At 44.3% G+C, this 15,278-nt stretch overlaps 2 protein-coding genes across 11 annotated transcripts; one reads left to right on the top strand and one right to left on the bottom strand.

Annotated features, from left to right (window-relative positions):
- Window positions 1-372: 372 nt before the first annotated feature.
- On the bottom strand, window positions 373-11,693 carry LOC100846759 (nucleobase-ascorbate transporter 2). Of its 10 annotated transcripts, none has more exons than XM_010239757.3 (20): window positions 11,255-11,693; window positions 11,054-11,165; window positions 10,847-10,981; window positions 10,663-10,760; window positions 10,387-10,563; window positions 10,166-10,266; window positions 9,645-9,720; window positions 8,590-8,834; window positions 8,341-8,437; window positions 8,161-8,247; window positions 7,888-7,946; window positions 7,715-7,806; window positions 7,563-7,640; window positions 7,291-7,451; window positions 5,893-6,915; window positions 4,912-5,082; window positions 4,749-4,814; window positions 3,514-3,576; window positions 1,910-2,195; window positions 373-686 (listed from the first exon to the last, which is right to left on the bottom strand). In XM_010239757.3, exons 3-15 carry the CDS (start codon window positions 10,938-10,940, stop codon window positions 6,703-6,705), a joined length of 1,578 nt encoding a protein of 525 aa, XP_010238059.1. In that variant the 5' UTR covers window positions 10,941-10,981; window positions 11,054-11,165; window positions 11,255-11,693; the 3' UTR covers window positions 373-686; window positions 1,910-2,195; window positions 3,514-3,576; window positions 4,749-4,814; window positions 4,912-5,082; window positions 5,893-6,702. The 10 variants fall into 10 exon arrangements, with proteins under 10 accessions (XP_010238059.1, XP_010238058.1, XP_024318596.1 ...); XM_010239756.3 differs by having other exon boundaries at window positions 10,847-10,975; XM_024462828.1 differs by having other exon boundaries at window positions 1,822-1,953; window positions 2,086-2,195; window positions 10,847-11,165; window positions 11,255-11,692.
- Window positions 11,694-14,139: 2,446 nt separating this feature from the next.
- On the top strand, window positions 14,140-15,278 carry LOC100846457. The gene has a single exon (XM_010239755.3). The coding sequence runs from the start codon at window positions 14,319-14,321 to the stop codon at window positions 15,087-15,089; it is 771 nt and encodes a 256-aa protein (XP_010238057.1). The 5' UTR covers window positions 14,140-14,318; the 3' UTR covers window positions 15,090-15,278.

Genomic DNA, 15,278 nt, shown 5'->3' with positions numbered 1-15,278 from the left:
AGGGGTTGGTCCAGTGCAGCCAAAGCCACTGAAAGCGCAGGCCTTACATTGCTATAGTAAATTTCTAAGGACGGCACTAGGCTTGTGCACTATTAGGGGGCCCATAGGGCACACCCATATACGGTAAGTCTCTTGTCTCCTTTTCTAAAATGGAATTATTTTGTCTCCCACCGGCCCGTAGATCCCCAGATGTGCTTCCAGCCTACCTCGCCGTCGCGCGGCCGTGCGGCATCATCCGGCCAACTCTCGCTAGGCTATAAGAAGTTGGGGAGAAAAAGTTGCCCCTTCATGCAAGCAAAAAAGAAGGCAAAAAGCAAAAGCAAATATTAGACAAAGCTCACAGAACATTTTCTAAGCTTCTAAGCATTCCAGTGCTGACAATACTCTGGTAACTCTTTTCTTCCAAATTGCATCAAGACGTACAGTACAGTAGGATGGTTTAATAAACCAATGTGCCAATGCGGGATTCAACAAGACAATGCCTCCTCCAGATTCAGAGTAGCAAATCGGCTTTGTACATGTTAGATAGCTCCTCCAGAGGAGTAAGGACCCAAATCTATGCTTATGTCAACTGCAAGAGGACAACCTCCAGTTTCTACTGCACGTATAGTATACACTCTTCACGAAGATCTCCATGCTTGACCAATAATTTTCCATCTTCTTTTGTGAATATATCATTTTGTAACCTGCACAAAAAAAAGCAAATAAAGATAAGTTCAAAAGGTGTAGTGTAATTCAAGCATACATGGTGGATACTATTAGTTGTCTGTTTTGCAGAAAAAATCATAAGAATTGACAAACAGGTTCCAGGCTTTGCTTTCAGTTGAACTATCTAAATTTGCCTAGTGAGAACCTGGTGAATGGATTAATTGTCTGCAATTCAGAAGCAGGACCAACTCAGAATATATATCATTATTCGGAGTTTCTAAGTGGGGCACGTGCCCAGGCTTCTCTTAGCCAGCGGCGCGTGTTCGCACCGTCCGATCCTTTTTCTTTTCATCTAACGCCCGCCTTTTCTTTCTCTCCGATCTGTTCTCTCCTATCGCAGCCGCCAGCGTCCGACCTCTCCCAGCCCCCGGCGCGCGCCGCCGCCTGCTGGAACGGAGCCGTCTCCCCTCCCCTACCCCCCATTTCTGGCACGCTGTCCACCAGCCATCGCTGCATCAGTCTGCAGGGACAAGCGACGCCTCTCCCTCCATCCCTCTGTCATCTCCCTGCGATTTCTTCTGGCATCAACGAAGCCATGCGCCAATGCCGGAGAGGAGCGCCTCCAGTCCCTGCCACGTCCCATGCGCCGCCGACATGCAACGGTGCCGCAGAGGAGCGCCTCCAGCCGCTGACGCCACGCAGCAGAAGCGACGAGGTATAGTACGATCTACGCTACCTCCTTTCCGGTCTCGCCAAGTTCTCCTACAGTGATTTTGATGCGCCCGGGTTGGCCATGCAGGCACTGGAAAGGAGGTAGTCGTGGCCGTGCATGCAGGACCCCTCGAAGCGGGATTCACATGGCGATGGCCTAGTTTTGCTGCCTGCTGGCTATGTCTTCAAACTGGGATTCACATGGCGAACGGTTGGTAAGAGACTGAGTGCGACGTGCTGATTAGAGCTAGCTAGTTGTCTTGATCGGCTGAGTGAGTTCGTAGTATACTAGTGTCTTGGCCTTTATCTTGGCTGATTTACTACTACTCAGCAGATTCGAGAATGTGAAACATTGCCTCTATTTTTGTAGTATGCATACTAAAAAAATTAACCCGGCAATTAATTGGAAACAATTAACATGGCAAGTAACTATAGTTAACGTGGCAAGTAGTCACAATTAACCTGGTAATTAGGTGCGGATAAGTCGGTAAATAGGTGTGGACAACCTGTCAAATAGACATAATAAATATGGCAAATATATGCACTTAACTTGCAAAGTAGGTGTGGACAACCTGACAAGTATGCATAAGTAACCTGCAAGGTAGATGTAAATAAGCCAGTAAGTAGGCGTGGACAACCTGGCAAGTATACATAGTTAACCTGGCAAGTAGGCATGGTTAATCTGGCAATTGGATGTGGATAAGCCGGTAAGTAGGCGTGGACAACCTGGCAAGTATGCGTAGTTAACCTGTAAAGTAGGCATGGTTAATCTGGCAATTGGGTGTAGATAAGCCGGTAAGTAGGCGTGGACAACCTGGCAAGTATTCATAGTTAACCTGAAAAGTAGACATGGTTAGTCTAGCAATTTGATGAGGATAAGCCGATAAGTAGGCGTTGACAACCTGGCAAGTATGCATAGTTAACCTGGCAAGTATACCTAATTAACCTGGCAAGTAGACACAGTTAACCTAGCAATTGAGTGTGAATATATAAAACGTAATTAAGTAGGCGTGGACAACCTGGCAAGTATACATAGTTAACCTGGCAAGCAGTCACGGTTAACCTGGCAATTGGGTGTGGATAAATCGGTAAGTAGACGTGGACAAACTATCAAGTAGACATAGTTAACCTAGCAAGTAGGCGAAGTTAACCTGGCAATTGGGTGTGGATAAGCCAGTAAGTAGACGTGTACAAATTGTCAAGTAGACATAGTTAACCTAGCAAGTAGGCAAAGTTAACCTGGCAATTGGGTGTGGATAAGCCGGTAAGTAGGCATGGATAACCTGGCAAGTAGGCGCACTTAACAGGGCAAGCAGGCTAAACCGGTAAGTAGGCATGGACACGGGCAAGTAGGCATGGTTACCGTGGCAAGTATACACAGTTAACCTGGCAAGTATGCACAGTTAACATGACAATCAGGTGTTGATAAGCCGATATGTAGGCGTGGCCAACTTGACAAGTAGACATGGTTAACCTATCAAGTATATATAGCTAATCTGGCAAGTAGACACGGTTAACCTGACAAGTAGGCATGGATAAGTCTCTAGTTTGACACGGACAACCTGACGAGTATGCATAGTTAGCCTCGCAAGTAGCACACTTAACCTGACAAGTAGGTGTGGACAATCAGGTAAGTAGGAGCGGATAAACTGGCAAATTAAGTGTTTGATAGATCTACGAGTAAGAATCGGGAAATCATGTATGTGGTGTGTGAGTGAGAGTCATCCTGCTATAGGGAAACTATTGTGGGTCGATTAATTTGTACATACCAGATCTTCTAATTTTATATGGTGTGAAATATCGCTGCATGTTAGAAGAAGGAAAAAAGCTAAAGCGATATGGTTCGAAGCACCACGCTGCTGGGCTAGGCTGCTGGACGCCTGGCTGCATCGCGACTACACGAGCTAATGTGCGTACAGCGTACGCCGTAGCTGGACCATACGCAGCTGTCTCGTCTGGTTACGCGCGGCCGTATGCGCTCGCGCGGAGTTGCCGCTGGCTAAGGTTTGGTGGGCACGCCGCTGCGTAGTCTTCTCCATCACTATTATTAAATGGTATGATGGTGAAAAGTTTTGATGCCCAGAGATGCGGCAAGAGGTATAGTTTAAGTAGATAACTTCTTAACGTAATCAGGATCAGAACCATGATACATACCGCTACAAGGCGAGATGCCTGTCACGCAGGCATATGCAGAATGCTAACATCAGGGCAGTCTTCCTGCATAAGGCAAAACCGATAGAAGATTGTATTAATGATGCCTGACGCAACATGAAGCAAAAGAATAAAGCCAAAACAGACAGTACAAACTTGATAGAACGGCACTTCTGATGATCTGATCAATAGATCAACAAACTCTCTAATAAAAAAGGTGGTTAGTCCAGCAACTTGCATCCAGGAAAGCAACTATCTAATCAAGAAACATAGGAGAAGCAGCTGGAAAACAAATTTTGATCAATACACAAGCAACTCTTCAATAAAAAAGGTGGTTAGTCCAGCAAATTGCAATCAGGAAAAACAAGTATCTAATCGAAAAGGAGGAGAAGTGGCTTGTAAAACAACTTCTGATCAATAGAATAGCAACTCTCTAAGAAAAAAAGTGCTTAGCCCAGGAACTTCTAATTCAAAAGTTAGTTAGTCTTCTTGCAACTTACGATCAAATGGTGTGGTTAGTCAAAGCATCTTCCGATTCAAAAAAAGTTGGTGGGTCAAAAGCAAATTATGATTAGGAAAAGCAAATACATCGGAAAACACAACTATATTAACCGTTATGCAGATATGTCAAGCAACTATTTATAGCTATTAGAGAAAGAAAATACATCGGAAAAAGGCATATACTATGGGTGTTATGGGCACACTGTCGTTACTAAAAAGCAACAATATCGACTGCTATGCAGCTATGTCAAGCAACTATTATGCTATCAGGAATAGCAAAAAAACATCAGAAAAGGCAAATACTTTGGATGTTGTGGGCACATGTATCAGTAAGCAAAGAAGCAACTATATCGACTACTATGCATATATATCAAGCAACTACATGTGGAAAAAGAAACTACATCAGGAAAAAAAGCATACTATGGGACAAAAAAAAGGAACCACATTATGGGCACATGTGTTAGAAAAAAGAGAGAAAATCAACTATCTTGACCGCTATGCACCTATATCAAGCAACTACATATGCTATTAGAAAAAGAACCTATATGAGCTTAACTTTCTTGGAAAAAAGAATACTATGTGGCAATAAGCAACTATGTCAGCTTATCAAAGGAACATATTTAGGCAACTATATTGAGACCATAGAACAAAAAGCAACTCTAACCCAGGTTGATGTACACACATGTATATTCAGGCGCCTATATTGAGACAAAAAAATGAAAAAAGCGGGTGATTACCTCTTGGCCTGTGCGTCTAGTACGTTTACCATTAGCTAGAGCAATCTCATTGTTCTCCAGGGGAGACTGCACACAATGAATCCCATGAGAACCAATAAAAGGCAGAAATATAGCGATAGTTAACAGAGGGCTTAAAAGCGACTTTGGGGAACAAAAACCACACCTGCACTATGTAGTCACCCTCCGGAGCAATTTCTCCCACATTATCAAGCGCCTGGGTTTGACCCCAAGAGATTTTTGCCTAGTACGACGATGACGATGAATTAAATCTCTAGATTTGTCTTCTTCAGACACTCCCCCACTGCCTCATCATCGACTGCATTCATGATGTCCGCTGAAATAAAACATGAGACAAAAACACACAGGGAACAAAAAATGTAAGGAGACCGAATTAACCAATTTTGAGCATCAACCGGAATTGCCGTGTAAATAAAATGTTGAAACAGTACAGTAGCTCCACCCAGAGTTGGCAATTGTAGAAAGTATTAGTCGGGCTCCAAAAATAATGTTCTAATCTGCATCAGCTGCATTTTGCCATGTTACTCGGGCCAAAAATAAAAGCAACACATAGATGTGCTCTTAGGGGGGAGGGGATTAACTGAAGAAGCAACATCTAATCGCCTCACCCGTGCAACAAAGCAGCTACTAAGGGAAAGGAACTACTTCTGAAGCCATGGTCTACATCGCCCCGAAAAATCCAGCTAAAACGACACAAGAAATCCACAGCAGCTACTTCGGAAGCAATTGTCCAGATCGCCCAAAAAAACCCAGCTAAAACGATTCTGAAGACCCAATCATTAACTCTCACCAAAATTGCTTAGGTCGCCGCGCTCGATTCTGGCCATGCTGCTCGGAAAAAATTGCTTAATTACAAAAGCGAACTACAAGGCCGCACCTGCCCCCAACAAGCAACACTGCACTAAAAACTACATTCTCATAGGACTTTAGTAAGCAACTTATAAGTACATGAGAGTTTATAGGCGATTTCGTCAACACGCTAAAAGCAATGTTAGAGCCCCTACAGCAACAGATCTACGGATCATATTACATGCACATCGTGTTGCTTGGATGAGGAACAACAGAGGATATCAGGTGCGAACAAAAAATGCCCAAAAAATAGGGGACAAACGAGGAAGGACATGACCTTCAATAACTCGCTAGATGTGAAGGCCGTAGTCGATTCCCCCAACCAGTGGTCGAATGCGTCAACCCCGTGAAGTCGATGCGCCCGTGGTGGTCGAGGTGACTCGCAGACATGCTTCCGGCTAGCAGAACAGGAATCAGCGATGCAGTCGCCTCCGCATAGCCCCCACGAACTCCCCGTGCGACATGCAGAAGGAACCGCGCCCCACAGCCTCGCTGTAAAATCTCGCACCTCGAGATCAGTGAGCAACCCCCGCCACCGCACGCCGCCGAATCCGCAACTCTGGACACTGGCTAGGACCGACCGCGCGGGTCCGTTGCTCCTCGGCGAAACCCAGTTAGCCGGAATCGCTGCTGGAATCGAAGGGGAGAGAAAAAACAAGGACGGCGAGGGGGAGAGCTTCAGGTCGGGAGAGGAGATGGCAAGATGGCGATGGGGAATGACCGAATGAGGAATGGGGAAGAGACAGAACCATCGGGGGGGCACTGGCTGACATATGGGCCTAGTACAAAGCAACTACGCATCTCAGGGGCTGCATAGGCACTTTCAAGCAATTAGGAATTTCTAATATTCCAAGTCTTGCGAAAAATAAAAAGATTTATCTACAATTCCAAGTCTTGCAAAAATAAAAATAAAATCTATCTACAATCGACAGATCAGAGAGAAATTCCTCAGTCCTTGCTTGTAAAACTGCCAATTCTGTTGCCTCGGCTTATCTTCTGATACTCCATGAAAAGCAAACAACGCTGAAGCGCAACGATTGCTTCATTCCTACTCCGTTTGAAGTACCAGGACCGTGGAAGCTTCTGCTCAAGATGGTGGGAAAAACCTGTTGAGGTTGAATGGCAGGGTGTAGAACTCTTTGTTCCTGCTGTCCCCTCCGAACGTCCGGAACCGCGCCCACCATTGCATCCCTCTGTCCTTCGCCGCGTCTCTGACATCAAGTGTGTTGTCAAGGAGTACTGCAAAGATGAGGGCGACAGTTGGCGGGGACGAGAAGATGGTGTTGATGTAGTCATTGAACTGCACCAACAAATAGTAATGACACAACTCAAACTCAACTTCATAATGATGTAGATGAGACTCGTGCATGCAGGATTGCAGATAATTGATATTTTAAGGAAGACTGACACTGAAAATCATGAACTTTGCGAGACCATCTTCTTCTTTACCAAATTATGAGTTTATATGACATAACATTTTTTACCATCCATTAGAAAAAACATTGTGTCACCATATTGTGCTAGATTTTTTGTTGTTGGATGCCATTTAAAGTCAGATTTTGAATCAGTACTCTTGTGGGAGTCCACATATAATGAAGCCTAGTTGCAATCTTGTCATTGCAAATTACGGGTGTGGCAGTCCTGAGGATAAAATGCTAGATATAATGTTACGAACCCATTCAGCCTTTGTGTGCGCTGGGCCCTGTTGACCACTTGCCAAATACCGAGAAAAGTATTCCGGTATAGACAAGCCAAGAAAAAGCGAAACGCCAACAATGAAGAGATTGCGCATAGAATTCATGTTGGTGAACTGCAGAAAAGATAGCCCGACGGCCGCTGGAGATACAACAAAGGAAAAATATTAGCTTAGCTGTACATTCAAAATCAAGAGAACTCAAATACTACAAGGAAAAAAAACATCTTTACTTTGCCTGTTAGGACACTTACCGACAATACCAAACATAACGCAGTATATGGCAGCGAATATTCCGAAAGGAATGGAGGCAAAAAGTGCTCCGAATTTTCCTAAAACCATGACATAATCAGAACTCTGAAAAATCCAACGGTCATGTAGGTTCCTGCCTAGAGAAAAATGTTACCTAGTATGGAGAAGAATATCATGAAACCAGCAGAAATCTGTATTACTCTCCTGCTACCAATCCTTGTAGATCCAAGAAGACCAACATTCTCACTGCATCGCAGTTAAACATTCTGTATAATGTTAGGCATGCCAATACAGAACGATCTTAGAATAAAATTCAGATGCACTCACACAGAAACTGTAGAGCCAGTCCCAGTGCCAAATAGCCCATCCAGTAGGGTACCAATTCCCTGAATGCAGACATATTTGAGGAGAAAAGGAGAAACATTAGTCAGTTAATCATTATGTTATTTCTCTTCTGATAATGTCAGCAGTGCTTATTGAGCAGTTGTACAACTGTAAATAATTGACTGACAGTTCGAATTGGCATTCTTGGGAATTGCTGGACTTTAAACATATTGAGAAAAACTCTATGAGTGGCTATAGGAGAATACCAGAACTAACCTGCCATCCGATGCCTCTACTCAGAACATATGCTGGTGGGGGTGTCGCACTTGCCAACCGGGCAGCAGCCATGAATGCTCCCGTTGACTGCAGAAGTCCAAATCAGACGGAAATATGAAAAGAAAAAAAAGCTGGTGAGAAAACTTCAAGATCATGTATTCAACACAGAAGTGATGGTACCTCTATTAGTGACACCACCACTGCAGCCATCATGCCGAATGCATGGTCTGCATTGAATGTTGGTGCGCCCCATTGCAATGGGAATGGAATGCTTATCCTGATGATAGTGAAAATTTAAATGAGAAATGTAAACTATGAATGAAAAAAAGGGATATATGTGTGTGTGTGTGTGTGTGTGTGTGTGTGTGTGTGTGTGTGTGTGTGTGTGTGTGTGTGTGTGTGTGTGTGTGTGTGTGCCAGTCTACAAACCATAATGCGGAAGAGATGAGGTTGGAACGGTCTGTTCGGCAACTCATCTGGGTTCGCAGTGCAGTGTGGTTGTATGCACCACTTGCTGTTAGGATGTGGGCGTATACCCAGAAAAGAGCTATGCAGATCAGCATTGAGAACCTCTCCAAAATTGGAGCATGCCGAACATGTACATGTTTGAGGTATTGGGAAAGCGCAACAAATAGGATGAGCATTGGAAGGCCAATCTCCACGCATTTCCCAACCTGTAAAATGTTCTTTATGAATTAGCTCAGAACACAGTAAAGCGCAACAAAAATCCATGCTGCTAGATGTCTTCCCCACATAAAAAACAGAAGATGCCAGAGTACGAAGATCTTGCCTGAGTAAAGATGAACAAATAATTCTAATGTATGCCTTTTAACCTTCTAATTGTATAGCAAACTCAAATACAGGAACATATTTATAGTGACATTAAATGTTTCTCCAGAAAAATTAGAAATACCAAATAGAAACAATTGTTTTTGGTAACTTGATGTGTGTAAGACCTTTTGCTTACGACAAAATTACGGCACCTTTTCTTTCTACTGGATTTTCCATCGAATTCTCCAAGGCGCAAATCCCAAACCCATTTTACTGTGGAATCATTAGTTCGGCTTTGCATCGTACCTAAATCGTACGAGAAGATGTCGTACGTATAGCAAGCAGGGTTGTTGTTTTTGTACTACGTGCAACAGTACATGTGTATTAATCAATAAAATTATCTCCACAGCAGCAGATCGTCCTGCCAGGAATTTTATGAGAACTCCTGCTTCCCATAAAAAATTACCTTATTGACAAGTGTTGTTAAAGTTAAATTGTTAGAAAGAAAAGAGAGACTCATGCTCCAAATGAACATTGATAACAATAGACAATTTGTACCATAACTAGTAAACTAAACCAGCTCTGAAAACGTTTAAAAATGGTAAGACTGATTTGTTTTTCTGGGAGCATGTTCCTCAGTGTGATGAGTACCAAACATTGAAGTGACTGATATTGTTGTGTAAAGAACAAAGTAAGGCCGCTAGAGCATTTACCTCTGGGAATCCTCTCTCGAAAAGGCCAAGCCCCACCAATGAAACAACCGGAACCATCGCAAGTGGGCTAAAGAACCTGCAACATGCACGTCCTACTGTAATGTTTTTATTCTTGCCGTGGATTCGAAGGTAGGAACCATGTCCCAGCAACTTTTGGTTATTTTCCCCTCCCTTTGATTAACATGTCAGCACATTACACTTTATCTAAAGTGATCCCCACTATTCAAACTGATGGACAGTTGGACAAGTACAGTGAATGGATAACAGAGAGGCCAGGATAGTATTGTAAAGAATCAACAAAAATGAACCATGTATTGCCTATGTGGTCCAGTATATCAACACATGCCAACATGTCAAGCTAAATCACAAGAAATTTATCAAATGATCCACCAGGTGCAACATATGAATTTTTGCTCGCTACTAGGATTCTGGCATGAGCCAAGAAAATATATGCTTGAACATAATATGTACTGAAGAACCTATCATACATCAGTTAGATGAAAAGTGTGAGATTCTTGTACCTAGAGCATATTGCCCACAACTGGCTATAACCAAGAATTATCTGAATGCTTGAGGAGACTATCAACGCACCCTGTATGGCTCTCATTGTCTGCATGAATCTCTGCAAATAGGTTAAAAGTGAAGCTGGATAAATAACAAGAATGCATTTGTAGAATGGTCTGTTGAATTTTCCATAATTCTGTTTGTAAGATTAAAAATGCAGAAATATCATTGTACTTACAGTATGATCATCAGCTATTTGTCTGAGCGAGCGATCATTGATTATGGAGAGGATTGGAATGACAAATGCATATGAGCCGCTAATTACAGTGGGAAGGCGAGTGCCAAATAGTGTCTGTAGCAGTGTTTTTATCCCAGTCACAAATAGCAGTGTTTGAACCACTCTGGCCTTGTCATGCTTTGGTAACCAAACAAACAACATTTTGCAGTTAGATTATATTGTGCCGACTTAAGGAATGAGCGAACTAAATAAATAAAATAAAAAGGAGATTCTCACATCATTTCCACCCATATGAGTAACCAAGAGTGTAGGGATCATCACAGCAGTTCCCAGGGACAGAATGTAATGCTGGAAACCCAAAGAAATTGCCTCTCCTGAAACAACACACAGACATTAAAGATCGGCAACACAAACCAATGCGTCAAAAATAAAAACACTTGAAAGATAAGATGTCACAGACCCCATGAAGGATTTGAATCTATGCAATACTCAAAACCCTGCAGCTGATCCATGGGTGGATGATGGACCATCTCCTCAGGCTTCACTTCAGCCATTTCTCAACCTAACTCTTTTTCTGCCAAAAGATGACCTAGCCCTTGAAAGGAATATGCTCAAGATGAACTATCCTTCAGCTTGGTTAATCGAAAGGGAAGAGGCAGCAAAGAACCTCAAGAATTTGTCAGAATGCTGGCAAAACTCTAAATCAAGAGGAAGACCAAATTAGGAGATGAGGAGTGCTCTTCCGTTCCCAAGATGTGAAGTAGAATCTCTGTACTAATCTGCAAATGGAGAAGCAACGATCTGAAGCTATCAAAATGTAGGATTAATTAGTTACGCAACAGGACTGAAGAAATAGATAATCAAGTACCTGTTGGAGATGCCACTTTTATGCTCCTAAGGAAATCTTGAGGCAATTGCGCACCAGGAACCCAAAGGTGGAAAGCATTCTTGAACAGCGCAAATCACGAGTTGAGGGAAATCCGGAGGGGAGCACGGTAAAACCCCAGGAACCGTAGGCCGCGGGAGACCACGCGCAGATGGGGGACAAATGTGTGCAGCCGCAATGGAGGTCTGCTGCGAAATTGGGCAGAGATCGACGGAAGCAAACAAAAGAAGTTGTGCTGCCGATGTGCTTTATAGTGATGTGGGATATATCAAAGAAGAAGAAAAGCGGAAAAGATCAAAAGAGGCTGCCATAAAAAGGCGTAGAGCGAGTGCGAGAGATGAGTGGGCAACTGCACTTTCTGACTCCCTCTCTCTCGCTCACTCTGTCGCTCATATCCTTCTCTCTCTCTCTCCCGACGCAAACAAAGCATCAGTTTCTCTCTCTAGTTAAGGCTGGCAAAAGTATCCGAGGCCCGAGTTAATGTTTTGTGTTGCTGACATAGAGTGATTAGCGGTGAAAACGTTTTGGTGGGGTTTAACCGTTTAACCCGTCGTGATATCTGAGACAAAAATGCCCTCGACTCAGACGTGCGCACGGCGCTGTAACTTTAGGTATTGGGAGGCCTGAGCGAAACGTTTGACAAAGTAAAATCGACTCTCGGTTCGCTTTGGTCACTCTTCATCAGTACATCCAGATACGGTTTCTTGTCATCTAAGTGGTTCATTTGCTAAAAACAAAGTGGTTCATTTTAGTCACTTTATCCCCTGTCTGACGTACGTAGTAGGAGTAGTGCTTATTTTAGCGAGGCGGGGTATTTTGACTATGTTTAACCAATTGACCTCATGAAAGCAAAGTCACCAGGTAACAGGATGCCCTCCATTCTCAATCCAACGGTTGTGCATTGTCTCACCTTTCCCAGCCCAGCAAAGGCTGCTAATCTTAGCCTATGTGATGCGGTGAGGCCTACTTGGAGAGGGGGGGGGGGGGCGGGAAATAGAAATTTGCACTGTGTTTCAATTGAGAACATATACAAACACTCTTATTAGATCAACCACTTCACTTTTTCCTGCCGCTCGATTCAATGAAAGACCCCATTTTAACTGGACAATCTGTTCTTATTTCAGTTCGAGGGTTCTTTGTGACATGACCCTTCTTGTCTGGCGTTTGCCGACCCTCCTTGGCACGCAGTTATCTACATGAAATCGTCTTCTCATCAAATTTTACTTCCATTTTTGTACTGGCTCCAATTCATAATAAGTGTTGCTGATTTAGTATACAAAGTTTTAGTTTACCCAAAACTACCCATAATCATCCAAGTTTCTAAATTTCTTGCCAACTTAAGGTAACCAATCATAATTCACATTATCCCCACATGATAACAAATACATACTTGTTGCTAGACATCTGGATGCAAAACAGAAGAAGATGGAAACCTAACTTATTTTTTGGGGTTGTGCCATTCATTGAATCTTAACTGGACTGCACAAATCATGAATAAATACGATTGAATATTTTTGTTTATGGACATCAAAAAATTTGAGAAAGAGAGAAGATCTCTTTTACCAACTATGTAGATGCAACACTACATGGAGAACTGGGAAGATCGTCGAGGAAGATGGCGGGCGCCCATGGATCGCCCCCGATCGCAACGAGGAGAAAAGAAACACGAGCAGACCCCCATTAAAACCTCCCGCGGCTGCTTACACACCAAAATTCTCCTTTTCGGTACTTTGCTCCCGAACTGGGAGAGAAATTTTGTAAGTTTAAGTTAACTTGTAATCCATGTCAGGAGAGAAATGTGTAAATTCCCCGTATATCATTAATGAAATCGAACTACAAGTTTGATGTTCAGCAGTTCGGAAGAGGTTTGAAAACTGAAAGGAAATGCCAAAGCATACCGACATAGGCAGTATGAACTGCCCTAATCAGAACTCGGCCAGAAACCAAAATGAAGTCCAACCAAACATCAAGGTCCATTGGTCAGGCAAGCCAACGCATCCATGTCTCGCCACGAGCTGCAAAAGTTGAGCCCCCAGCTCCATCTTCTCCTTAACTCCTGATTTCTGAAGCCCCGCCCAGTAATTGATTCAGTAACTATGGAGAAAACCAAATTAGACGGATCACTAGGATAAACATTTTGAAAAAAAGGCTAAATTCCTAGCTTTTCAAATTGACCAACATAAAGCAGAAACCCTAATTGCGAATAATCTACGATTTCTACCAGGGAAATGCAAAATCACTTTAATCTCCAAAGTGAAAGGATGGGCAGACAACAGACTCAATATGCTAGACCTGTACATTGTTAGAATAATCTTGTTGTATGAGTCCGTTTAGGACTGGTCCGTCCTGAGTTCGAGTAGTAGCACTAATACGAGTCTAATTAGCTTTGCACATTAAGTTCTAGTCCTATTAGCATTAGGTGATTTTGGGTGTATATATAGATGCACCAGGGTTAGCTTTTGTAACGTGGGATTTAAATTATTGAAAAGAAATAAAAAGAGAGCCACGACAGGTGCCTCTGACCAAATAAATTCCCGATCATGTGCATCTTCATGTGACTGGTCTTTGGACAAATCCAACATACATTTCGATAGTCCTATCTCACTTTGATGTATACCTCTAAAATTCATTTGCACGTAAACCTTACTGGCTTGTGTAAGAAATTTCTTGTTGATATACATGTATATTTAAGTATTTCCGTCGATTGTACAGCTTATCCAGAAAGCACAGAAGCCTGCACATTTCAGCAACCAGCGATTAGTGTGCACGGTTGGGCAGCAACGGTTGGTGAGCTGCTACGTACACACTCTACAATAAATGTTTATGCAAACAGCCGATCTCAATCAGTCGTCGTCACCTCATATGACCGAGAGGGATCAGGAATTAACCTCTTTGCTACCTTAGCCCTTAAGCAACATGCCTCTTTATAATACCTTCAACTTGGAAGTTCCAAGGACTCGCCACAAAGTGAATAAAAGTTTCAGATAAGAGAAAGGAGCAAGCCAGTAAGATCACATACGGAGTACATATAAAATTCAGAGCGAGAATGGTGGCCGTCGGCCCGATCACCTCTGCCACGGCCGCCCACCACGTGTTCACCGTGGTGATCGACGGCGCGGAGGAGACGAGCATTCACGAGGGCGTGATCCGGTGCAGCGGCGGCGGCACGCTCAGCGTGGCCAGCCCGGGCGTCCTCGAGGTCAGCAGGCTCAAGCACGTGGCCGTGCGCGGCGGCGGGGGCGGCGACGTCCGCTTCGCCCGGTGCGGCTTCGCGTCGGCGGAGGCCTGCGGTGCCGCGTCCTTCCACCGGTGCGATGCGGTGCGCGCCGTGGACGTGGCCGGCGGGGTGAGCGTGCGCCGGTGCCGGTCCGCGGACGTGGAGCGTGCGGGTGGCGCGGTGAGCATCCGGCGGTGCAAGGGCGCCGCGCGCGTGCACGGCGCCGGCGGGGAGCTCCGCGTGGCGCGGTGTCGTGAGGCCGACGTGGGCGGCTGCCCCGAGGTGTCGCTGGGCCGGTGCCGGGAGGCGCGCGTGGACTGGTGCGGCGCGCTCGGCGTCCAGCGGTGCCGGTCCGCGGAGGTCAGCCGCTGCGGCGCCGTGCGCGTCGACCGGTGCGGCGAAGCCAACGTGTGGAGCTGCGGGAATGTGATAGTGCGCCGTGGCAAGGTGAACGTGGTGGAGGCGCATCAGCCGCAGGTTTGGCACCAGAAGTTAGCAGAGCCAGCCTACTCGGTGCCGACGGAAATCATGACCAAGGGAAGAAGGACCTGCCTTAAGAGCACTCCTATGGTATTCTACGACTGTTTGCGTACTGCTTAGCACTCCGTATTATGTATTTCTGTGATATATAATGCTGTATATTTATGTTCTTATTTTGTGAAGTACTGGACGAGTATTTGGTTCGTGTGCAAGTAGTGAAGCAACAGTATTGTGTAAAACGATAAACAAGTTTGTTATCTGTACATTTTGTGTCGATTATTGACGTCCATGTTGTGCCTACACTTTAAA

This window comes from Brachypodium distachyon, chromosome 4 (assembly GCF_000005505.3).
Source record: "Brachypodium distachyon strain Bd21 chromosome 4, Brachypodium_distachyon_v3.0, whole genome shotgun sequence".
Taxonomy (NCBI): Eukaryota; Viridiplantae; Streptophyta; class Magnoliopsida; order Poales; family Poaceae; genus Brachypodium; species Brachypodium distachyon.
Note: the sequence above shows the minus strand (reverse complement) of the source record. Positions and strands in the feature narration are given on the sequence as shown.